Source organism: Archocentrus centrarchus, chromosome 17 (genome assembly GCF_007364275.1).
Source record: "Archocentrus centrarchus isolate MPI-CPG fArcCen1 chromosome 17, fArcCen1, whole genome shotgun sequence".
Lineage (NCBI taxonomy): Eukaryota > Metazoa > Chordata > Actinopteri > Cichliformes > Cichlidae > Archocentrus > Archocentrus centrarchus.
Window position 1 is genome coordinate 20,059,052 of NC_044362.1, and position 25,097 is coordinate 20,084,148.

The 25,097-nt window shown below is 40.7% G+C and overlaps 4 protein-coding genes across 5 annotated transcripts in view; 1 reads left to right on the forward strand and 3 right to left on the reverse strand.

Moving 5' to 3' along the window:
- Positions 1–3,430, forward strand: part of agap3 (ArfGAP with GTPase domain, ankyrin repeat and PH domain 3) — a 124,053-nt gene extending 120,623 nt beyond the window's left edge. For both annotated transcript variants that reach the window (XM_030751527.1, XM_030751526.1), the window contains exon 18: positions 1,047–3,430. In XM_030751527.1, the coding sequence (XP_030607387.1) occupies positions 1,047–1,268 (222 nt within the window). In that variant the 3' untranslated portion in view covers positions 1,269–3,430. The remainder of the gene's footprint in view (positions 1–1,046) is intronic.
- A 5,776-nt stretch (positions 3,431–9,206) lies between these two features.
- On the reverse strand, positions 9,207–11,579 carry gbx1 (gastrulation brain homeobox 1). The gene is made up of 2 exons (XM_030752555.1): positions 10,874–11,579; positions 9,207–10,144 (listed from the first exon to the last, which is right to left on the reverse strand). Exons 1-2 carry the CDS (start codon positions 11,322–11,324, stop codon positions 9,630–9,632), a joined length of 966 nt encoding a protein of 321 aa, XP_030608415.1. The 5' UTR covers positions 11,325–11,579; the 3' UTR covers positions 9,207–9,629.
- Positions 11,580–13,803: 2,224 nt separating this feature from the next.
- Positions 13,804–17,822, reverse strand: asb10 (ankyrin repeat and SOCS box containing 10). The gene is made up of 5 exons (XM_030752675.1): positions 17,507–17,822; positions 16,101–16,368; positions 15,220–15,724; positions 14,589–14,702; positions 13,804–14,142 (listed from the first exon to the last, which is right to left on the reverse strand). Exons 1-5 carry the CDS (start codon positions 17,820–17,822, stop codon positions 13,957–13,959), a joined length of 1,389 nt encoding a protein of 462 aa, XP_030608535.1. The 3' UTR covers positions 13,804–13,956.
- A 5,232-nt stretch (positions 17,823–23,054) lies between these two features.
- On the reverse strand, positions 23,055–23,643 carry h2bk1 (H2B.K variant histone 1). The gene is made up of 2 exons (XM_030751569.1): positions 23,470–23,643; positions 23,055–23,370 (listed from the first exon to the last, which is right to left on the reverse strand). The coding sequence occupies exons 1-2, from the start codon at positions 23,581–23,583 to the stop codon at positions 23,134–23,136; spliced, it is 351 nt and encodes a 116-aa protein (XP_030607429.1). The 5' UTR covers positions 23,584–23,643; the 3' UTR covers positions 23,055–23,133.
- Positions 23,644–25,097: the final 1,454 nt, after the last annotated feature.

Genomic DNA, 25,097 nt, shown 5'->3' on the forward strand with positions numbered 1-25,097 from the left:
CATGTTTAGTCCAGTTCTTGTACCTGACCATTTACAGAGGATTTTTTTTTTTGTTTTGTTTTTAAGCCACTTAACACTGACCTATAAATCATTCAAGCATTAAAAAGGCACCTAACTCAAGGGATGAACCAGGGTTGTGTCTACACTTAACAGACAACTTAGCAAAGAATCCATTTTAAATAGTAACTTTAGGCACTATGAAAAATGCCAAAGATAACAGTTTGACAAATATAAAATTGTATTTTTGCACCAGCAAGGCGATTCCCAAAGAGCTTCATACCTTGGCATGAAAACTTGGCATATCTTGGTATGGTGTGCTCTGAGGAAACTGGACAAGTGGTGAACAAAAGTAATTACAGGCCCAAAAAACTATCTACAGCAGATAAACAGTATATGAAAGCTATGTCCTTAAAAAGAAATTAGGGAAAAAAATCCATCAAAGACCAGACAGCTCCTGAGAGATGCATCTGGCCCTTCAGTTGATCCACCTACTGTTTGCCAAAGCTTCGTCAGAAATGGTCTGAGTGGAAGGGCAGCTGTCAAGAAGCCATTCTTATGGAAGGGAAACAGGGAGAAAAGGCTGAGGTATGCCAAATCACACAAGATCTGGACTGAAAATGAGTGGCAACTGGTCTGATCGAGTGATGGATCCAAATTAGAAATTTTTTATTCAAATTGTCAGGAGAGAGATACATTACAAGGTACAAGAAAGCTTGCTTAAGAGAGTTCAGTGTGTGTTGAAGAATAAAGGTGATCATAACAAATGACTAATTGATGACTATTTCCCGCCCATTTCCTGGCAAAACATAAAGAAATGAGGGGAGGCTCAAGACTTTTGCACAATACTCTATAAAAAAGTTTTAAATTACTGAGTTCTTTCAGTGAAAGTGCTAAATTCAATCAGAAAATATTGTTACAAAATGAAATCAATAAACCTAAATCACAAGTATAAATTCCATTTAAAAAATCCCCAGAATAATGTGCAGCTACTTATACTTCATGCTTACGTCTTAAATTTGATTTCTTTCATCCATTCTCTCCCACAGTATGGGGTGGACGTGAAAAGTCGGGATGCCCGCGGCCAGACGCCGCTGTCCTGCGCTCGACGAGCTGGAAGCCAGGAGTGCGCGGACATATTACTCCAACACGGTTGCCCCAACGATACCAGCAGCCTGACCTCCGTGCCCACGCCCAACATGAGCCGCCGCAACCCCAACATCAACAACAACGCCCAGTGTGAACTCAACCGCAGCATCAGCATCATGTAGAAGCCAGAAATCAGCTGCAGACGAGCTCCCTAAAACCCACCCGTGTCTCCTCCCAGTACTTCCGCCTCTGTTTCACACTGTGTAACCCAAAATCAGTACGAATGGATAGGTATCAGGAGTGATGGACCTACTGTAGATATTCCACTACGCTGACAGAAATGGGTGTTTGGGGTTCGGACATTGTACATTGTTTACTTTATATTATTATTTTTATTCCTGTTGTTTGTTAAATTTATTCAATCTTGGTCTGAAACGATCACAACGAGCTTTAAGCTTTTTGTTTTTTTTAAGCATCAACCAAACAAATGACTTACTTTGGCATTCATACCTACTCTACGAAAAGCATTTCCTTAATGCTTGAACATTTCCTTTATGTCTTCCCCTTCTGCGATGTGAACTGATTATACAGTGTGAATGAGAAACTTCCTTCAAATTTCCAATCCTAAGTGTAATAACATAAAACTGTAAAGAATAGTTTTAGAAGTGACAAAACACTGATGTGGGAAAGAAACTAAATCTCTCTTGATATCAGTGGCTGTTGCAGCTTTCGTAATGATGCATGTCTTCAACACAGCTATCAAACTCTTGACATACTATTCATATACAAAGGCAAAGCAATTATAGTTAAAGAGTCCAAATGATTTAGATACTTAATTTACAGGGAAATGGATTCAGATCATCATAAAGGAGTTGATTGCACAATTCCTATTGGGTGAAATTGAGTCATTTCCTTCGCCACCCTTATCATGATGCTCGGTTAAAAGTGTCCACGGCTACGAAGGAATTAAGGGGCACAATGTTTTATGACCGTCGAGCCACATGGCTTTGCACGCGTGCCTCTTCAATCAGAATTCATTCAGATTTAAAGGTTTGATTAAAGCGGTGAAATTGTGCCATTATGATCTTTTTGTTGGAGTAATTTTCCCAATGACAAGGTTGTGTTGATAATTGTTTGACACAGATTCACACAATTTCATCCCATAAGCGTACTGGAATATCCATTCGCCTTCTGTGGCCGAAGGCTGTCAGATTGGTACTCTAAAGAAGATTTCCTCCATTGTTGCTGTGAAATTCATATACTGGTACTGTGTGTGCGCGTGTGTGCGTCCGTACCTAACTGTACGATACGTTTGTGCTTATGTCTTCGTCAGTAACTGCGTGCAGCAGAGGGCAATTGGGCATTTCTGTTGTTGAAAGGACGCTGGAGAGAAGACAGACTACCTTCAGTGACGATTTGGGATCATAACTGTGTAACCATGTACAGACCGCTGTAAAAAGTAGTTCTTCTTCCTTCGCCTTATTCCTTATAAGAAATTTGAACTTAGTCAGTCAGTGAAGAGCAGCCTTTGACTTTTTCCTTAAATCTGTGTGCTCTCTCCTGTCCTGAGAACCTGTCAGCCTGAATGCAGGGCGTTAACAACACACATTCACGTGACTGAAACGAAGGAGACATTTAGGGATTAAAATGAGCAAAGATGTTCATAGAGAGAGTTTGCATTATTACAAATGTACAGTATTCCACAGACATGATAAGCCAACTTATTTAGAGTAAGTGGGACTCGGGCACGAAGTGACTTTAGGTGGAGTTGGCACAAAGTCGATGTATTTCTCCTTTTATTAAACTGCCATTTGTAAGGTTTTAAAACATCTTTATTTTGTGTTTACATAGGCAGAATGTTTGTTTACAGAGCAAGTTATGAACTTGGTACCATATCTACATGGTTTTGTTGTTGCTTTACAGTATTTTTGTCTTCAGAGCCTACTGAAAGTGACCATGAGGTCAAAAGAGGGTTTTGATCATCCAGGCGATGGCGATATTGTAAAGGAATATTTTGACATTTTTGTAAATACGCTTGTTTGCTTTCTTGACTAAAGTTTGATGGGAAGATTGTATATAGATCTTTTTCCAAAGCAGCTCCTTTGAAATAGTAGTTATTAACTATATTGGTAAAAAGGTCTGTCCTACCTAGGTACACTACACCTGTGTTACCTACATTTCATGCTGAAAAGGCTTGATGCTGTCATGATGGAATTAGGCTAATTTAATTCAATTCAATTCAATTTTATTTATATAGCGCCAAATCACAACAAACTGTCGCCTCAAGGCGCTTTGTATTGTGGGTAAAGACCCTACAATAATACAGAGAAAACCCAACAGTCAAAACGACCCCCTATGAGCAAGCACTTGGCGACAGTGGAAAGGAAAAACTCCCTTTTAACAGGAAGAAACCTCCAGCAGAACCAGGCTCAGGGAGGGGCAGTCATCTGCCGCGACCGGTTGGGCTGAGGGGAGAGAAAGATATGCTGTGGAAGAGAGCCAGAGATTAATATCAATTAATGATTAAATGCAGAGTGGAGTATAAACAAAGTAAATAAGGTGAATGAGAAACAGTGCATTATGTGATTTAGCCCTCTAAAACATCCCTACATCTGTATTTTTTTTTTCTGGTGGTTTTGCTGGTTTACAAACTTCTCACTCTGTAGTTTATGCACATATAACAGTGGTATCGATCTTCCTGTCTTGCTCTCAGCAAGAGGTGCATAAGCCTATTTAATAAAATGTCAAATTCATCTTTGAAGACATCCCCCCAAAAAATCAAACTGACCTTTTTTTTTTTTTTTTTAAATTTACTAGTACTGTACTGTGATACTGGCCTTATTTCTGATTGTTACTTGACCAACCTAGTTCATTGAGTGCATTTTATTGTCCAAGGGGATCAGTAAGAGGAGTTAAATGTGTACAGTGATCACCCTTATTTACATACTGTAGATGATTAAAAAACACTAGAAACCTGTCTGTTTTTCCCTAAAAACAAGATGAAGTGTACATATTAGCTCAATGCTTTTATCTGAAAACAAACGTCTCCTGAACTGAAATGGGTTTTAGGTCTTCCTGACCAACAAACCCTATTTTAATGTTTTTTTTCTTTTTGTTTGGTTGTTTTTTTGGGGGGTTTGTTTGTTTGTTTGTTTCTTCTTTGGCATATTTTTAAGGTACTTCTGTTTGGTCTTGCCATTAACTGACCATCTTTGGTACTTGTGTATAATGATGTACATTTGACATATTTATAATGCAGTATGTAAATATATTTTTTTGTTTCTGTTTTGATTTTGTTCATTTTCCTATTGTAATTCCTTTACATTCAGAACGTGAAACAAAGCTAAAGAGTAACTTGTTGTATGCTTGGATGCTTGGCTGACTGTTGACCTATTAATAAACACTCAAATAAAAATGATGTAGCCTTCCCTGAATCTGGGGAAATCAACACATTTGTCTTGTGTATGTGTTGGTCATTCATTATCCATCATGCTCCTGTCTCTCCCATCTCTTACACTGCTGTGATCTAATGGTGGAGGTGAGAACTTGTTTTCAAATTAGACGTTGCATTTCTGCTTTTGCATGTTCCTTCATCAAACTTCATGTCCGAGACACCGCAGCTGGGCCTGCCTTGAGGTAAGTAAACCACCACCACTTCCTGCTCAGGGGACCCCCAACAGTTGCTGAAAGAGGATTAAGATAAAGAGCTGGGCTTAGTGTCAGGCAGCACAACACTGGGGAAAACTGAAAGATCTGTGTTCAGAGGAGTCAAGCCCTCACTAATCCACTACTTATTGCCTGCTAATCTTGTCTCAGCATATCTTCATCCCCTTCCTCTCTCTGCTGGCCAGCGTTGTTTGCTCTGTCACCTGGTTTTGCTTTAGTCTTTCCTCTTCCTCCCTCAGCTCTGTCACACAGTAAAGCTCTAAAAACAAATTTTCTCAACCAGCTTCCTTATTAGTAATTGGGTAGTATTGTCTTTGCTTACCTCACCTTGCAGATTAGTGACCTTCCTTTGTAGCCTCCTCAGAGGGAGGAAATTAATAGGGCTAATTTAGAATAACACCAGAATATCACCGGCTATCCTTTAGCAACATTAGAATCAGATGTGAGTTGTTCCGTTGCTGTCATGAAAAACCGAATCCCTCTCTCATCCATTTGAACTTGTATTTGCTCAGTAGTCCCTCTCTTTTTGGCCTCCATCAACTGATTGTGAGAAATATGCATAACAGTTTCTCCTGTTTGGCTCGGGGTCACAATGAATGACTATTTGGAGGAACAATTCAGGTTATGGAGAGCTGAAAGTTAACCCAGATTAAGGTAGCAGGCCATGAAACCCAGCCAATGTAAGAAATGACGTCAAAAACCCTTTAGAGGTTCAAGTGTGTGGCAGCATCGCAAGCTTGGGTAATACTCTTGTGCTGTGTTGTCACTGTTGTTATAAAATAGTAATTGAAGGTATGAGAAGCTTGAAGGTCTTTAATGTCACAATTTGAAGGTTTTGTTCACACCTAAAGGTCTGCTTGTTTATTTTATACCTAGGGAGAAATGTCTAAAAATAAATAAATTAAAATCTCTCATAATTTATTACCATGCCTTGTGTCTTGGCAGACCCTGGCCACTTGTGTTTGCTGTGGTGAGACTGGAGCGCTTGTTTGCACTGCCGTGTGTTTTGATATTTCATCAGGGCTTGCTAAACAGTGAGGAGGGCTCTCTGCCGCCCACCTCTTCTCAGACAAATTGCCTCCGAGATTGCAGAGGTGGGTCTGAGGCTGATGGATGGGCACACAAAGACCTGACGAGACCATATTTGCAAACATTAAATCCATATTTTCCTTACGCAGAAACTGCTTGGCCAGAGGTCACTAGCAGTCAGTAATGCACCCGGCCCTGATAGGAATGCTGCATCAAGCAGGCATTTAACAAATGTTTATCTTACATGTTCCTTGCTGCCTGTCTTGATATGGATATGTCATGCTGGTCCTTGTTTTACCTCCTCTTTTCACTCTTGTAACCTCTTTAACCAGTAATTATATCTACTCTGCTCTCTCACCCTGACCCTCTCTCCTCTCCTGAATCCCCAGACACAAACATCCATTCATCAATTCCAGCTCCATCATGTCTGACCAGAGCATCCATGTTGCACCCTGCCCTTCCTGACTGCCCCGTGTCTCCATACTTATTTCCATATCCTCTCAGTAATCTGCCTCTCTCTTTTCCCACTGCTGCCAACCTGGCTGTTCAGTACCAACCATGCCATCTTCCTCTTCATCCTCCTCTCACTCCTTTGTCTTATATAAACGCTCTGTTCCCATCACTCTCTCCCGTTCTCTCCTTCTTTCCTTACTTTCTCTCCCCTTCCCCGTTGGCTTTTGCCTGCATTTTGCTGTTAATTTGCCTGAGAATGCATTAGCTGTAATGAAGGCTGAGGGCCGAGGGAATCCTCCAGGGTTCCATTAATCATCCCCCCTCAGACAGGCAACCTTGATTACAAGTGGCAAGAAATTCATTAGAGCCGGGCCTCTGACAACTCTTATCTCCGCCGCTAGATCTGACTCATTAGGCAGCCAAATTAAAGCTATGATGGCCCTGATGAAACTCATCGCTTGTTTATCTTGTGCGATTTGATGCATCTGCCCATACATCACTGTAGCCACGACCGTCCGGACCCTCCCAAGAAGTCAGGCCTCCAGTCGGCGCTGAGCAGCCTGCACACTCACACAACCGAGCCCAGTAATGAGCTCCCTCGCTTTCCTCCCTCTCTCTCTCTCTCTCTCTCTCTCTCTCTCTCTCTCTCTCTCTCTGCAGGTGGGAATGAGGAAATAGTTACACGTCTTTGCTGGAAAGAACTTCTGATATTTCAATTTGTGATTCAAGTAGCACAATGGCAGAATACGGCGTCTCGAGATTGAAGTGTTTACTGAATGCGTAGCTTAAAAAGGAGAGCGACTATAAGAACTTTGAATGGATTAACGCATTAACCCGAGAAACTCAAGTCTGCTACCCCCCCCCCCCCCCCCCCCCCCCCCCCCCCCCCACACACACACACACACCAAACAAAAGAAACTCACCTTTTGAGGATTAATAATTTCATTAATAACAGTAGTAATGTTATTTCCTGTCGTACTAGCAGAGAAACTTCCTTTAAACCTAGTGGATTTTGATCAGCGCCAACATGAAGTTAGTATCATGAGCAGTGTCATGGCTCCTCATCATCACCCCCTCCATGCAGCTCATGCATGGGGACTGAAATAGCTGTGGCACTCTGGCACAGTGACGTGGAATTAACCGTCTATATTAGTCAGCTCTTGGGCCATAATAAAACTTCCACTGCTCCTTCACACGATCATCACTCCCTGAATCCCCATATGAGTGTCACAATCTTGATGTATGAGGTGGACGGTGAAATAAAGTTTACTGCTCATGGGTGCCCAGGTCACGAAGAGTCTGTTTATGCACTGAGGTCAAACTCTGGTAAAATATTTTCGGAGCGCCTGTCCACCAGAGGCGTGAGGGAAATGAAATGCGCAGATGATAATGTATGACTGCTGCTATTTGAGATTTTTAAACCGTATTGTGGCTAAATACACATTCAAGCTGAGCTGAAGTTCCATTTCATGAAATATTCATAATATTTGAAGAATCTGCCCCATCATCATATTCGAAGACGCTGAGAAAAAATAAAAATGAACGTGACCTGACGTGTCTTTTTTTGGAAGCAGGGAGACCAATCGCTTTCTTTCATCTGAGGTAAAGTTAAAATATTCCAACATGAGACTTTTCTGGAAGCAGTTCAGAGAAAGCGTGTAAACCCGGGACCGTGATGCACACACACCAAAGTTTCCATAAAAACTTCCATCCCTCTTCCTGTAATGGGATAGTTGTGTCCAGGCGTTATTTTAGTTAGAGCTTATTTTAATATTGCTGCCATGTACAGTAAATTTTCCGATTTGTTTTCATTTAGCACCGCTGTCATTCGCTCAGGTCTGGTTCTGTAAATACAAGGCGAATAATTGTATTTACCAGCTACGGGTCTTTGTATGTACCCCTAAGAAAAACAGGATTTTAGGAGCCATATGCAGCTTCCTCCAATCATAACACTGCTCAAAAAAATCAAACTTAAAGAGATATTGTCAACTTCGGACATTTAAACCACAGATTAAATACTTTATAATGTTAATATTAAATACATTTCTACAGGTGTCGACATTTCCGAGTGATAACAGTTGTATAAAAATGACGCATAATATATCTTATATCTATTACGTGACACAGAACCAACGCACTTGTCTTAAAAACGGGCTTAAAAATGCATCTTAAGTCTATAAATGCGTCCTATTAAATGACTTCTTGTTAATATTTAGTACCATTTATATTGATTTACAAAAATACATTTTATTGCCACGAGGTTAGAAAGAGCTGATGCCTGTTTGTGTCGGTGTGGTGACTGATGGAGAAGTTCATTACAGAGTGTTGAATGTGCTCAGCCTAACGAGGAGCCATCAGTTCAGTTGAGACAACATGGCCTCCTAAAGAGAAATCAATCACTGCAGCTATTTAAAAAAGGACTACTCTACCTCTCAGCTCCTTGATGTATCTAAAATTTAAAAAAAAGATAAATAAAATTTGTAACTTCACGAAATAAGGACAGGTGTGCAGAAGAAGCTGCGAAGCTGCATTGATGAAAACAGACATTAGTGTACTTGTATCGCCATGCTAAAGCTCTTTAAATATTAATAAATAAATAAAATGAAAATCGAAACCTCTTTAAACCCAAAAAATTAACAGAAATAGTTTTCATTATGCAATTTAAAAGTTTCATCAGGGTATAAAAATGTACATTTTTAGTCGCCTGGCTGTATTTTTTTTTTAAATTAACTTGTTGAAAAATCTTTCGTGATGTTCAAACAGTAAAGGCCACCTTTTCAATTTTAGCGCGATAAAATTATTTCAACCACTGTTGCTCTACTTTCCAAATAACAATGATTCAACCTGGATTCCAGCTTTCGTATAAAGCGATTTATTAGGTCAATATACTTTACAGTTGTCTCTTGTTTGGTCGTTAATTCCTTCACATCTTTTTTTTTTTTTTTTTTTTTTTCACAAATAGCTTTAAAAGGTGGTTTCTACACTTGCCAAACAAAAACGCCTTAAGTTACATGCAAATGTGTTCAACAAATTGTACGAAACACAAAACAAACCAAGAAAAAAAAAATCCAGAATAGCATCACCAAATGAGGACATGCACATAAACAACAAAACATTTTGGCCCTACATATAAATACTTAAAAAAATCTTTACAGTCGCATCTCATAGTGCTCATTTGTACCAATTTTTACCCATTTATATTTACATATTAACAGAACAATAAATAAAAATGAGAGCATATTGCCAAATAATTGAGCTGTCTGTGGGTAAATCCTCTTCTCCCTCAGACAAAATAATTGGATCATCCTTTTTGTGCTTCATGCGTTCAACAAATCAGTGGAACCTAGAGTCAAGAGTTTCTATTAATATTTTTTAAAATGTATTTTCATCTGAGTTCATGGCCTGGTCCCTTGCTCTATTTGTTGATGCTGACTCCTCACAGCGAACCTGTTGACGTGCACTGGGATGGGGACCACAATTTTGGGATTTCTCACCGGTTCTCCCGACCGGTTGTTGACGTTGCCTGCTTTGATCCGTTTCCATTTGGCCCTGCGGTTCTGAAACCAAATCTTCACCTGCACCTCGCTCAGTTTAAGTGCATGTGCAATCTGGGAGCGTTCAGTCAGAGAAAGGTATTTTTTACAGTGAAACTCCTTTTCGAGTTCGAGCAGCTGCTCGCTGGTAAAAGCTGTTCGTCTCCTCCGGCTCTTCCCTGCTGAGCTGCCGGTCGGTAGCGCCTCCTGCGAGCCCGTTTTAAGTTTGCTCTTCTGGGACAAGGGACCACAGTTGTTGCCGTCCGAGAAACTTTCGTTCTCGCTGTCCGCGGAGCTGTCCTCTCGGTCGCTGCAAACGGTGTCTGCTGATTTTAGGTCCAGCTTCTCGTCGTCTGAACTGTAGAGTTTGGTCTCACCTAAAACGTGAAGATAAAAAAAAGAGCACACACACACAAAAACAGGCGTTTGCGTTTAGTCACTTCATAGTTTATGAGCCCGCAAGTCAACGGTGACAACAGCAAATGTCTCACAGTACTGGACGTCACTTTGTGTGTTTTGAAAAATACTGGCAGAGATAATCTTAAAGAACAGTTTTTTTTTTTTTTTGAAATGTCAGAAAAAATCACATTAGTTTTAGGCGGCAACAGCATAACCTATGCTGAGTCATTACACATGCAGTTTGTATTTGGGCAGTAAGCTGTTGCTGCAAGTCTTCACTGCAACTGAGAAACTTAAAAAATGTATCCACAGAATCGTTTTACTGGAGTTAAAGCGTGGCGATGCTTGGTATTTAGCTCAGTTTTAGGATATAATAAAGACTGGTTCAGAAATCATTTCAATTGTTGGCCTTTTAAAATAGTAAATGTCTTTGAGACTACAGTGCCTCGTAAAGTTTGCTGTCACCAAGCAGCTGCTCTGGATTTAATAAAAATACATTTTTCATGAAGAGTTCTGTCCGACTTTAAATGTACACTATAACTATACACTATAACTGCTAATTCATAGTCACCCGAGACTAAAGACTTTAGCCATGGGCCACTGAGCTCCGCTTTATCGCATTTTACGCACAGTGGTCACTTTTACGCGGTAGCCCTGAGGTTTAAATATAATGAAAGACAAGGACTTATGAAAGTGGTTGACCCTACCTGATATTGTCTGAAAAGTTTCCGAGAAGTTGAGCATCTCAGAGCTCTTGTCCCGGCTGTGCAGCTCCTCAGAGTGCGGGCTTTCTTGCCTTCTCGCTCCCGGGTCAGCAGCGCTTAAACGGGGACCAGGCAGCTCTTGCGGTGGATAGAAACTGTCCGGGGGATCCGAGAAACTTGGCATCGTTGTTGTGAGCGCAACCATGGATGGCACCCCCTGTCCCAAACTGGCACAGAACGTGTTGGTGAGTCGTCCCGCAAAAGAAGCCAATGGCGCGAGTGGAGGTATACCAGACGATAAAGGGGAATGGGATAAAGCTTGTGGGATAACCAAAGGTCTGTACGGCATGAACATAGGATAGCCCGTGTAGAGCAGGTGTCCCGGCCTGGGCTGAGGGGTCCCTATCAGGGAATCGATTGAAAACGCCGTCCCTTGCCCGCCTGGTCTCTGCATTTTGCAGGCAAACACTTTTGTTTGGTGAAAACTTGAAAGCAGATGTCCTTCCGTCGACGACGCGCAAAACTTTCAGTTTAAAGAGAGCGTGAATTGAAAGTAGATCCTCTGCCGTGTTGTCATCCCTGGAAGTAGACCTCTTCTTCGGATATCTGCACTCTAAACGCTTCAGTCAGTCGGACGCTTTGTTGTGTGCACCAGCGCTACCTTTTCCCTCTTATTTGTCACACACTGAGACATAAACACACGCTCTCTCTTTCTATCTATCCCCTCTTCGCAACTCCTCCCTCCACCCTTGTCTGATGCACAGTGTGTGTGTGTGTGCGAGGAAAGAGAGGGCGAGAGCGCATTGGTTATCATCTGCAATACAAGAAGAATGAAAAGGGGGTGTTTCCCTGGGGGCTCATCCATCTTCCTCAAATTACGCTTCATTTCCTTATTCAGCCTCTGACTTTTTGGCCGTCTTGAGAGGCGGTAGTTTCCCAGTGGAGACCAAATAGACGAGTCGCCCCCCTCCCTCCCTGAAGCCCTCCTCCCCTTTTGCCAGGTTCACCATTGACTGCAAAACGGTGTGAGAGACTGTTCCAGCCCTTCCCCTTCTATAATCGTTGACCACACCAACCCAATCAGCTATTATTAATTTTGATTGATGATAAGTAATTACTCTGGATTCAAGGGACAGCGTAAAACAACGGTGGCTTTTGTTGAAATATTGGGACCGATGGGCATCAGAGTCGGGGAGGGAGGAGAGGCAGATGTTTCTCCCATTCTCCGCGGCTAAAAACAATGCGTTTGGCTTCAGAAAAAGAAGTGCTGCGACAATCGCTCCCTGGAGAGAGAGATGCTGCGTGCGAAATTAGATTCAGAGAAAAGGCGTTTATACGAGGTCAGCTTCACCGTGGACAGACTCACAGTGGCCAAAGATTATTTGACTTTGTTTAAATTTTAAGGAAATTTAAAATGCTGCTAAACTATAAATTTTAACGTGTTTTGGGTGCATTTGCCAATTAAACCATCATGTACCCCCCCCTCCTTTTAAAATTTTTTTGTAAAGAAACTAAATAAAGCTCTGATTTTGCTTTGCGTTTTTGGGAAAGTAATTTGTCCCTGATCAAAGTCGCACAGGGAGAAAAAAAAATCTCTTTTCTTAAGCGCTGGTTTAATCGCAGATCATCTCACCTTTTAAATGGCAATGGGAACTGATGATGATTAGCCCTATTGAGTCTTGGGTGCCCGGGCTCTCCAACTGGTCGTCTGATTGCATGAGGACATAAACATATCACCACCGACTCTGATTAGCAGTGGAGGGCCAGGGCAGGCTAATTCTTATAATTGCAAGTGACTTCAGCAGCACCTCGCTTTGATCTACTGAAACCATTTGCCGAGCTCCTCTTCCTTTCTTCCTTTTTATGTGTGTGTGTGTGTGTGTGTGTGTGTGTGTGTGTGTGTGGGGGGGGGGGGGGGGGTATTCTGATCTTACATTGTTTCTCTCTGCGCGCTTTCTAAACGAAAACTTTAATCACCTGTTTAATTTCTTAGAGAACAATCAAAACTATGTTAAAAGAAGGTTCATATTCGCAATTTCTTTCTGACTGAAAAAGTTATATACGGCAGGGATAAAACAAATAATAACGGCCCTCTGTCTGCGGTCTCTAAATTCACATTATAGTTGTTTTTCAGTGTAAACAAAGGTCCAGATAGTCTCCATCTACGTTAAACAACTTTCTCCCCTCCTAATGACTAATGGAAGAGAATAACAGCTCTCTTCTTTTTTCGCTTGTGCCGCTCTGTGAAACATTGTCCTGAGCTTCATAAACCAAATGACCGGTTAAACGTCGAAAAAATTATTTCACAACACACATTAAACTAAAACTTATTCAACAAATTCTTGTTGAACTTAATTTCTAATTTTAATTTTGAGGGCATCTTGTAAACCTAAATGGTGCTTGGATACCAATACTTTTTAAATATATATATTTGTGTCATAAATTCTTATTAATTTTCAGAAAAATGCAGCAACAAAAAATGCCAGTGAACACTAAGGAGAAAAACAAAAAACAACAACAACAACAAAAAAACACTACAAGCAAAAACATGAGAGAAATAGAAAAATACAACACATGAAAAATTAAAAGAACGATGACCAGATCACACCGCAGTGGGGAAAACTGTATTTTATTTCAAGCCTAGTTCTGATATAATTACAAGCATCTCGATGAACTAACTATTCATGCACATATATTGGTGGCAATCCTCGACGTGCAAAACATAATTACTACGCGCCTCAACACTGAGCTATTGCAATAATGAACCATGTATAACATTGAAAGAAAGTTAGCCTCTGTAACAGGAAGTGTAAAATTAAAAAAGTGATCAAAAAAGTAAATAAAATATAAAACAATGCAGTTGCAACTCCACTGCATAATTTATTAATTCTAGTCTGTAGCGCCCTCTTGTGGCGCAAAATCAAACGTGTTAGTGCGCTGAGGCATTGATCAAAACGTGACAGAAAACAAATCTGCTTCTTCCTCCTGAAAAGCCTAAAATATTCTGTGTTCTGATTCACATTGTTACAGTTTATCACCATCAATATTTGGTATAAATATTCACACCAAGACGGCACAAAGTACTTTTAGTGAATGTATCCTCTGAAATCCAGGAGAAGGTACTTCTTGATGAAGTTGGGCAGATCAAGCTTTGGGACCACTTTGTTTACCCTGCCTTCCAAGAAGTTCCTGAGTCTGCAGCGAGCCAAGTGTTGCAGGGAGCGAGGAGTCATTGCCAAGGAGAAGATTGACTCATAAAATTCTTTGTGCTCCTTTTTTGGATAAAAACACAAAATAAAATAGATTTATTTGACAGATTGATGTCAGATTGATGGATTGATATTGATGCACTGATATTCCCAATTTACAGTTTCACAATCAGCTTCTATTTAAAAATGAATAAGAGTAATAACAACAACAACAAAAAAGACCATTTGTTTTGTCCTTAACTATGTTGTGAATAACATCCTTTTCTGAATATCAAATAGTAAAATATTTGATATTCTTTGCTGTTTTAAAAGCCCTCCTATGTAAGAAACTCCAATTTTTTTCTCTACCTAAATGGCTGAAACGGGTTACTTAAAAAGTATTCATTTAAAGAAAACGAAGACTATAACATTTAATGAAACATAATACAAAAATAAGTAAATGAAAATCTTTAAAAAAGCACCCACATTGGTAAATCCCAATTCATAATTTCATATTTAAAAAAACTTGCCTTAAACGCCTCTTCAGACACAGACTCAACCCAGGTGTCTGTGACTTTGAGGTGGCTGTAGGCATTCAGGACAACCTCAATGGTGCGTGGAGATTTGGAGCAGTGCTTCAAAACCTGAAAGGTGCATCACAACTCAAAGCAAAGCAATATGATTTATACAGTCAACATTTAAGTTCATGAGCAAGCATGTGACTCCATAGAACTGAAGAAATAAAGTAATTAAACACTTGTGAAATGAACAGATTGGTCTTCCCTCCAGGGGTTTAACTGGAAATTATGCAATTAGTGCTAATTAATCTCCTATTAACACTTGCCTAATTAGGAACCAGGCATTTTGTGTAGTGCACGTGGGTTCACTGATAGTTGTAGTCTGTTTCCCGCTGAGAGTGCAACACTTCATGTTGTGCCATGAGATGGTAATGATTTGAATGTGAAGTTGTGAAGTCTGGAATATTGCAAGGAACACTGTAGTGTTTCAAAAACCTTAGTCAAGGTGTTACATGTGCAGTACTTGCTAATTATACAAAATGAGCCACCTTGATGAATAATTGGTACATACTGTAGCTCTGATAGCATGCTTCTGCCCACGTTTATTCTGATTCCATATAATGTTCAGCATTTGGATCCCTACCTTTGGAAGGGCACCAGGCCACACCCGAATAGAGCCATGGTTGAGCAGAGCACGCACAATCCTTTCAGGACTATGGGAGACCTTGTAGGACACCATCCTCAGGATGTTGTGCATTGGAGCTTCACCTCCGTAGTTCATGGTGTTAACACAGGCACCACAAGCCAGCAACAAATCCACGATGTCTGGATTTGCAGTCTTACAGGCCATGTGCAAAGGAGTGTGTTTGTCCTGGTCCGTAGTGTGGACGTTGGCCCCTGCCCCTATCAGTGTCTGACACACCTTGAAATAACGGTGGAGGTCCTGTGCCTCCTGGGGTTGTGAACAAGCAGAATTCAGGGGTGTGAAACCCTCATTGTTCTGTTTGTCCACAGTAGCTCCATAGCGCAGGTAGAGCTCAGTGTGGTCTGGGAGGCCATTCCTGGCTGCCACATGTAGTGGAGTATCATCTTCATCTACAGTGCAGCCATTGATTGCAGCACCGTACTGAAGGAGATACTTGGCACATCTGCACACAGAATTAAAGAGGATAGAATGAGTTAGATCAGTTGCTTCTACATTTTCGATTTTTTCTTTCAAATTCAAAGCCATTTTATCTTTTTGTCAGCAGGTTTTATTTCACTAATATTTACAAGTTTGGGCTGCAGCAGTTCCAAATTTAGTATATTTTGCTGTCACTTGCAGCTTTACATTTCACCTTTACATTCTGCTCAACTAGAATATATAACTTTTAAAGGAAGAAATGAAGTTTAATCTGCAATAAATGCACTTTTGCCTAGATTAATATACACATTTTGCAGATGCTTTTTTGTTTGCTCTCATATCACCTTGCAGCTACAAGGGCACAAGTTAAAGTACTGGCGGTTTTATTGCACTTCACTTACTCAAGGGATTCAGGGCTTGTACAAACATGCAAAGGCATAAGGCCATCTTCTGAGACAGCATTGGCATTGGCACCGTGCATCAGCAGCAGTTTGGTACATTCTGGCTGGCAGCTTTCACAGGCCTCATGCAGTGCAGTGGTGCCACCAGGTGCTAGGTCAACATCTGCTCCACGTTGCAGCAGGAGCCTCAGGCAGTCCGTGAAACCTCGACCAGCTGTGATGTGAAGCGGTGTCGTCAGCTCCTGTTCATAAGTCAGTGACCAGAGTCCTGCCAGCAGAGAGCGTAAGTGTCATGAAGTCAGCTCTGAGCTCAAGCCTTAGGACCACTGTCATATGTATACATGTCAGCTACACGCTTCAATGAATTAGAAGATATACTGTAGTGTATAGGATAACACCTCAGTGTATTTTTTAATAACACAACTCATCAAAATGTCAACTGATACAAGTTTAAACTTAACAATCAAAGCACTGCAAGACCTACTCAGGCATCTGTAGTTAAATCTGAAGTTCTTCCACTCCTCCAAGTTGCTGGTGTCATAAATTGCATCAATAAGGTAGCCGTACTCATCGTCGTCCACAATGCTGAGAACAGTCAGCTCATCGCCCACAAGCAAAGAGTTCCAGAACTGCAGGATACAACCTGTGGCCTTCGCTGTAGCGATCACATCTTCTCGGTATTTCTTTTGTTTGCGCCACTTCACTTTAGGTGCTACATAAGCCATAATATAGCGAACGAGCTTGTTTTTAAAATGCTTCAGTTATGTGGTTTCTGCTGAAGAAACACTTATGCAGGTTGTTTGTGCAGACAGTGCTATTTCAGGGAGGTGTTATGTGATATTTGGGTTGACCCTCTGAACCAGTGGCACAGGAGCCAATGACTGTGCATGACATGTAACCTGCCTAATTATCCACTAGAAGAAACAATTTTGCAGTCTAAGAAATTAGAAGCAACACATTATTTTAGCACAAAAATAGTCCTCTGTGATATTTTTCCAGTGATGCAACAAGTTATTGAAAGAGGACACTGACTCAGTCTTTAATGGAAGGGTCACAACTGAATCTAATGGATTATCCTCCTGTTCCACAGAACAAACAGATGACTCTCAGGTCTGATTATGTGATGGGCATATGATGGTTTCTATAATACTTCCTCGTGTTCTATGTCTATAAATATTGCATTGATTTATCAGGGCGAGAGGCACCAGATGCACATTGCTCAGATGCATACTGTAGTCAGTTTAAAGCATTCAAAGCAGTGATTTCTTCATAATTTTTAATGGAAGCACAGGAAATATCTGTTGTGTGAAAACAGTACTTCTGATTTTGAACGCCAAACTCTCGAAAATACAATCCAAATCATGTGACTTCTTGGATCACTGATGAAGACAGATGCTGTCTCTTACCTTCCCCTTGGGCAGCCCAGCGCATTTCCCCTCCCTGTGGCTCAATGATGAGGTTTGCCGTGGATCCTCTAGGAAAAAAGTGCTGCATAGCCTCCAGGTTTCCTGTATACAAAGCATTGTGGATGACCACATCATGGCAGACAGCTGGTGGCAGGGACCTCAGCAGCGCCCTGTTGTTGGCCTCCCTCTTTAGCACATAGCTACTTAGATTATGGGAGGCAAGTTGCCTGCTGTACTTGTATCTGTCTAGCATGTCCTTGTCAAGTTCAAGAGAATGCAAGGCCGTGGATGTGAAGACAAAGCTGCTTCTCGACATGCTGGATGGCTTGTGTCTAATGAAAATTGTCGTGCAAGATGTGTATGATTAAAACGTCCTCTCTCTCTTATATTGCTGTTATTTCACTCTCTCTGGCTGATGTCCACTTTGTGCCTACCGGCTGTTCACAGGGTTGGTTCACAGAGTTGTTTTGATATTCGACATGAGACCCTCCCTGCAGCGTGACAAGTAAATGCTATTTTTATGTCTCGCATGCAGCCACTCAAACCTCTCCTGTTTGCCTCTAGGAAAGTTATAAAGTCTCTCTGTTAGGCTGCTAGTATCAAACCCAATGCACGCTGTTTTAAAAGTAATACAATGTTTACTAAATTGCCATCTAATTTAGCAAAACTTTACTGAAAGGAGGCTTACAAAGTACTGATTTTTAGTGAGATTATTTCCACTTTTCCTACTTCAAATGCACTGAGCACGATTAGTCTGAAAAATCAGTGGAATATAAACCACTCTGAGCACTGTCCACCTTCACTGTTCTAATAAAAAAAAAAACCTTTAAAAATTTTATATTTGTGCACCTATAAAGTCAAATTTTGCCTTGACATTTTTCTTAGAGGAAGAGCAAATAAGAATGCCCTGTTTGTAAGCCCCTGAGTAGCTAGCAAAATGCCTTTTTCAGCTCAGTATTTTTTTTTCCAAGAGCCTTAATGGATTTTATGTATCCACATGGCTCCCTGCATTAGAACATTAGGCTGAATGACTGGCAACCGCTGTGTCGCTCTGCCCCACGTGTAGTGTTCTGATGGCGGAGGGACGGCATATAATTAAGCCTCTTAAGCCTACTCGCTAGGCATCTGACAAACATGTCTTTGACTGATGAACGACTATTTTCCAGAGATAGAAATTCTACCCGGCAGAAAAAAAAAGAAAAAAAGAAAAAGGATCTTACAGCTCTACAGACACCAAGGATGGGACTTCAGGGTTGCAAAGGATGACTTAAATGACCTTCAGTTTGATATAACCATCTAATTGTAGCAGCATTTGAGACATAATGTATAAAAAACCCACACTTTTTAAGGTGTATTTATCCGCCTCCATGCTGGAGTCTATTAAGATGCCTGCAAGCTCTGCAGAAAACAAAGTTTGCGCCACAGGTGGAGGAATACATGATATTGGTGAAGAGGTTTTACCTTCTTTTCCACTCGAAAACACAGAGGCATAGCTGCATCTCATCTATACCTTAACGACTGTTCTGGTATGGAAATCAAGGTCATTTATTTTATGTTACAGTTGGTAATAGATGCCACATTAAACTGAAGGCGAGTAAGAGTTTCAACTTTGAAAACACACATTACCAGAGAGAGACTAGGAATATTGTTTTTGCGGCTGGAGTACATCCTTTTAAATGATATACATAATGAGTTTATAATATGCATCTGGGCTACCTCCTCTCTACTTTGATGTCTTCCAAATGGCCCGGGTGTCATCAGCAAAACATGTAGGCACTTTCCCGCCTCATTGACTCCCAAATGTATTTTAAATATCATTCCTGGTAACGCAATTATTTAAAACGCTGAACTAAACACTTACTAATGGGGAAAAAGACAGCCACTTCGATAAATTCATTCTCAAATGGTGGGCATTCGTGTTTTCCTTCTTTTTTTTTTTTTTTTTTTTTTTTTTTTTCCCTCTGTGAAGCGGAGGCAACTCTGATGATAACAAAAAACATCAGCAGCAGTAACACCCCCTGCCCTCACAGCCCCCCTGTGGACATATTAAATCTATGGTTTCCTCACATTACCCACCAGTAGCTGCCTCTCAAAGGCTTTCTGCATTGTGGTCAACCACCTTCCAATCCCAAGGCAGTAAAAGACTGGACATCAGCAGTAGCCCTGATGAGAGTGAGGCACTTCATTTATGCAATCATAGGCAATTAGTTCCCTCTGATTATGAGGCTCTTAATGCTATTTTGAGTACTGTGTGCCACAGTACTACAAAAAGAAATTAAACTATAGCCCTCCCTCCACACTGAGCAGTCATTTAATATACTGAGAACATAATGAAATGTACACAGTAATTACAGTAATATTAAATGCTAATGGGTTTGCAATTGGCTCTGCTGTTAGTTTAAGAGAGTCAGAAAGACAGTCTAAGTTTAGATGTGGCTCAATTATTCATCAGGTGTTTCTTATTTTAATGATTTATGAGTTATTTCATGTGATTCATATCAGGAAAAGCAATATTTGAGCAACCATGTGCTGGTTAAGGAGAACTTAATATGCTATGTACACGTTTAAGCACAGATGGTGGAACAACTGATAAATATCCTTAAAAATGTGATAAGAAGATGGGCATTGGCTACTGAAATTATCTAAAGACAAGCTTACTGCTCTTACTTTATATATTGTCTACTGGTTCTGATTTGCATCTAGGCTTGCTTGTTCTACCTTTCCTTGCATCACACTGTAGTCCATCTAGCCATATTAAGCTAGGCACACACAATCTGCCATTAAACACCTTCGATAACTAATCAGCACTGCTTTTCTCCCATACACGTGACCCATAAAAGTCTACAACCGAGCTTAGGCAAGGTTCCCTGTTTGCAAATCTTCCTCAAATCTCATCACAATGCTTGAGATGTTGGTGAAGAACCTAAATGAATTTATAGAGCCTTGAATTGAACAGTAGCCCCAGACCATTCAGTGGAAGCATGATTACTTTTTCTGTATTCTTTCAGCCCTGAGCCCACTACCTATAATGTATTGTATGGGTCTTTGCAGATTCCAATTGTCTCTCAATGCACTGATCACCACGCAAATAGCCCTCTGTTTCATCATGACAATTGAGAGGTTCATATTTCAACCTAATAGTCCTGTATAACTTTAACCATCTATCACAACCTCATTTCATTGCGGTTGCAGTTAATACGCGCTTCCCTGCCAAGTGGAACATTTTCTAATGATGCACTCTCACATGAAAACAAGGCAAGTCATCCAGGCTCTGCATCACTCACTAATGCACCCATCCATAATGTGTTCATAGCAGTCTGCCTAAAGGAGACAGCAATGACTACTACTAGGCATGGGCATGAGAGGGGATATGGGGAAGAGTGCAAGACACAAAACCTAAATGGCCACGATTATTATGAACAAAGTCACTGCCATTAAAGACCGTATCACCCTCATAATAACATCTGTAGATTTCGTATCATTACCAAGAATACTAGGAAACATCTGAGATGGTATCTCAACAATAACAGTCAGTGGTGGGAGTCACACGCAACCTGCATTATCACAGTAAGTCTGGCTTTGTAGGATGTTGATAGTGCAGTCTAATAGGTGTATGTAAAGCCCGATGTAAACACCATCCTAATTAGAGAGACCTTTATCAGTTTCCTCCGTTTTATGCAGATTGAACTGGTGCAAACGCTAGTGTCATTATCCTGTAATCAAGTAGTATTCAGCTGATGGTGCCGTCTTTTAAAAACCTGATTAAAATGCATAACAAGGGCACAATGTTGCGTTATCTCCTCTGTTAGTCTATAAATATGTCAGTTTTTTAAGATGACCTAGCTGAATAAAGGATCTTGCAGGGGTTTGTATGAACTTCATCGTAAGTGAGAAAAGATTGTCGTATTGCTGTATTTTTTAAATATACAGTAAGCAAACTAAACAGAGTAGTGCACATGTAGCCATTGTCTTTCCTGAAAACAAATGATGACAACAGTAAAAAAAACTAAACAAAACAAGCAAAAATGCACTAACCTTTGTGGTTTTGAAGACATTTCTATATTCCAAAAAGACGTCTGGTAAATGAGCTGGTTCTTATATAGTGCTTTTCTACTCTGAGCGCTCAGTGTGCTTTATACAAGATATCTTATTCACCCATTCACACACTTCTTTCTACACCTAAGTGCTTTCTACCTAACATTTGCACACATTCACAGTCCAATAGAACTTGGGTTGAGCATTTTGTCCAAGGATAATTTGGCATGCAGAGTGAGCAGCCAGATGACCTGCTCTACCCCTGAGCCACAGCCACCCACTTGCCAGCTTAATAAACAAAGAATCAAACCAATTGTTAATCCATCTTTGGCCATTAAATGTTTGTTTGTTTTCAGGTAACCCCATTCAGCCCATATATGTCAATCTTTTGACGGTCAAAACTTCAGAAACCTTTTTTTTCTTTACTTGCTTGCTCTGTTGCAGCTGGACAGACTCTGTGAAATCTGGAAATGCATTCAAATGACCAAAGCCACTTACTTAGTTTCAGTGCCGGCATAAGTCAGCACACACTTTTACATATTCATAAACATTAATGCCACCTTCATTCATTCAAGCTCTTCCAGTCACATTCATGAGGTCTTGAATGATTAAAGAGATGATGCAGGGAAAAAAATTAGAGAGATATTAGCTGGCAGTTTGATCTGGTTCAGGTTAAGGTGGTAACTCTTCCCCGGAGCCACCTGTTTAATGCCCCACCTGTGTGTGCTGCTGTGCGCTCAGTGCATCCTCATTTATTTGTGTCAAGAAACACAGGTGCTGCCTTTTGGCTTTCTGATTGATAAGAATAAAAGTGGATGATGTGTTTTTATCTGTAATCAGAAAGACGGCGTGAGACCATATTTTAATCTGTGGTGTATTTTAGATAGTTTTATTGTGGTTAGCATGCAGCAGGCGACTGTACTGGTGAATTAAACTGTTAAAAGGAAATTTGCTGATGGGACTTGGTTAGAAATGTCTTAATTTGCCCATTCAAACCAAAAAAAAGAAAAGAATTCAAGCTTTTTAAATAACCTTCATGCTCAAATGTTGATACAGTTAGGCAATTTGAAGTCTGGTAACATCCAACCTTATGTGTCATGGGTGCTTGATTAGCCTGCCTTTACAGAGAAAAATCGGCAGACCCCTGAATAGCCAGAGTTTAAGTCAAGCTTAAGAAAATTACAGAAATAAATTATAGTGAAGGAAGGGTTCCTGCATTAGAGCTGCACTGATGTTATTGGCTTTACGCAAACTGTTAAGTTAGTGAAAGGCGTTAGTGTACAGATGCCGAGTTCTCTTGGCCTCCAAATGGGTCATTTGTGTAGCCATCAGACTGAAGCATATAAGCCATGCAGGCTGGTTTGTACACTGAAACAGAAAGTGAGCCGTTTTGCAAGTCTGAAAGTGGATCTGACTGAGATGCAATTACCCCATCTAGTGGCTGATACCGACCTTCATGGTTTTATTTAAGACCCCCCCCCCCCAAAAAAACCAACAAAAAACAGCGCTTTGTGCATTTATTTTAACGACCAGCTTACAAAACTGCCAACTGAAAGTTCAAATTCCCCCTCCTCATAATGCATTTGAAGTTTTCACTTGGAGCTGGTGTACTTTGTGACGGCCTTGGTTCCCTCAGACACGGCGTGTTTAGCCAGCTCCCCGGGCAGCAGCAGCCTCACCGCAGTTTGCACCTCTCTGCTAGTGATGGTGGAGCGCTTGTTGTACTGAGCCAGCCGTGACGCTTCTGTGGCAATCCTCTCAAACAGGTCATTGACGAAGGAGTTCATGATGCTCATGGCTCTGCTCGAAATGCCCGTGTCCGGATGAACCTGAGGACAGGAGGAGGGTTGCCAAGCCATTTAAATTAGGAGGACAGAGAAAACCGGAGCAGTTACAAGGTGCGTTGCGCCTCGTTCTTCGTCACCCACCTGTTTCAAAACTTTATAGATGTACATCGCGTAAGTCTCTCTTCTTTTGGCTTTTCTTTTCGCCTTTTTCTCGTTTGAACTCTTCCCCTTCTTTTTGGAGACATCATTAGTCATTTTTGAACAATCAAAACTGCTATATTCAGCTGTTCAGGATCGATGAATCCAGAGCCTAGCGCACGGGCAGCTGCTTATGTAGCTTCTCTTAATTAGTGATTAATTTACTTCACCTGATTTAGTTCATTTGGTTTGCTTCTGTAGGGTAGAATGATATAGCCTAAATATAATAATAACCACGAGAACTGCTATAAAATCACAACCGTGTTATTATGATTTTTCCTTCTTAAGTTTTTTTTTTTTAATTGCAAATGAAAGTTGACTGTATTTAGGATGTTGCACGTAACACTGTTGTCCACTGGGTGGCGGGCTTGCATTAGTTTTAAAGGCTCGACAGACTCTTGTAAGCGGATTTCTATACTCGCTTTCGATTTAATTGCCGTCCACTTTAATCTTCCTTTTATCTTGTTGGTCATAAAATGTACCCAAACTGGATGCGATTACGTGTCATAACTTTTATCAGAGAACACTTTTGAGCTGCATTTGTGGTCACATCTAGTTTTGAGCTGAAAATCACACGTGTAAGGTTATATAGTTTTCAGATAGGTTAATGTGCACTGAGTTATTAGAAATTCATGCTATTATGAGCAGGGTTGGATTAAAGCTTTAAGCCCTGCCCCAAAAGCCCAGGTTCATTTTGTTCGTAGTAGTATTTTTCAGTGTGACAAAATTAATATTGCACTCCTAATGTCTAGTCTGGGGGGCACAGTGGTGCAGAGGAGAGGACTGCTGCAAGAAAGGTTGGTACCTTCCGGCCAGCTGTCTTTCCGCCATCTCCCTGCACCTGTGTGGGTTTTCCCTAGTTGCTCCCGCCTCCTCCCACAGTCCAAAATATGCAAGTTATGCTCACTGAGACTCTTAATTGCCCAGAAGTGTTTGTCTCTATGTGGCTGTACTTCCACCTTTTAGCTGGGGTAGATTCCACCAGACGTTTAAAGATAGTGGGAGCAGAGTGAATGGAGAGATTGTGCAAAAAACTAGTTTGTGCCTCAACATAATCTTAGCACTATTTCAGCATGATACTAATGACTGTTGGCATTTCCTGACACATCCATACATCCATATGCCCATCTATACATCCGCTTCTTTCACTTCTTTTGAAACATCCTTTGTCAGATGACTAAATCAGATATTATACTTTAAGTTTTATAAATGCACCACTCACATCATTACAGTTATTATTTTTTTTAAACAAATGCTTTCATTAGCAAACAAAAAATGTGTGTGTAAGTATGTCCTACTGTGCTACTGTGCTGTTGAAATTTCCTTTGTGTTTATTTTGAGAAATTGAAAATCTTGAAACTGAGAATTTTAATTAGTGGCTGTACGACTGTTCCTACCAAGGGTAAGGTTAAATTAATGATAGCAAGTTACAGAAGTGAGCCCACAGTCAGGTTTTCTCTTTTCTCTTGATGTTGCATATTGAATGTATTTGAGTTGCTGCTGGTGTAAAATGTCTGATTGTGTCTGTTTGCTTAGTAATGCCGTGTTTACATCTCTAAGCTTGTGTTTGA

What these genes read in the sequence shown, in the direction of transcription:
- gbx1 (XM_030752555.1), bottom strand. Translation starts at nt 11,324, where the DNA reads ATGCAGAGACCAGGCGGGCAAGGGACGGCGTTTTCAATCGATTCCCTG. An exon ending in AACTTTTCAGACAATATCAG is followed by an intron (nt 10,145 to 10,873) that starts GTAGGGTCAACC and finishes TTCACGTTTTAG; the next exon opens with GTGAGACCAAACTCTACAGT.
- asb10 (XM_030752675.1), bottom strand. Translation starts at nt 17,822, where the DNA reads ATGTCGAGAAGCAGCTTTGTCTTCACATCCACGGCCTTGCATTCTCTT. An exon ending in CTGGGCTGCCCAAGGGGAAG is followed by an intron (nt 16,369 to 17,506) that starts GTAAGAGACAGC and finishes CTCTGCTGGCAG; the next exon opens with GACTCTGGTCACTGACTTAT. An exon ending in TGTCTGAAGAGGCGTTTAAG is followed by an intron (nt 14,143 to 14,588) that starts GCAAGTTTTTTT and finishes TATCCAAAAAAG; the next exon opens with GAGCACAAAGAATTTTATGA.
- h2bk1 (XM_030751569.1), bottom strand. Translation starts at nt 23,583, where the DNA reads ATGACTAATGATGTCTCCAAAAAGAAGGGGAAGAGTTCAAACGAGAAA. An exon ending in TCTATAAAGTTTTGAAACAG is followed by an intron (nt 23,371 to 23,469) that starts GTGGGTGACGAA and finishes TCCTGTCCTCAG; the next exon opens with GTTCATCCGGACACGGGCAT.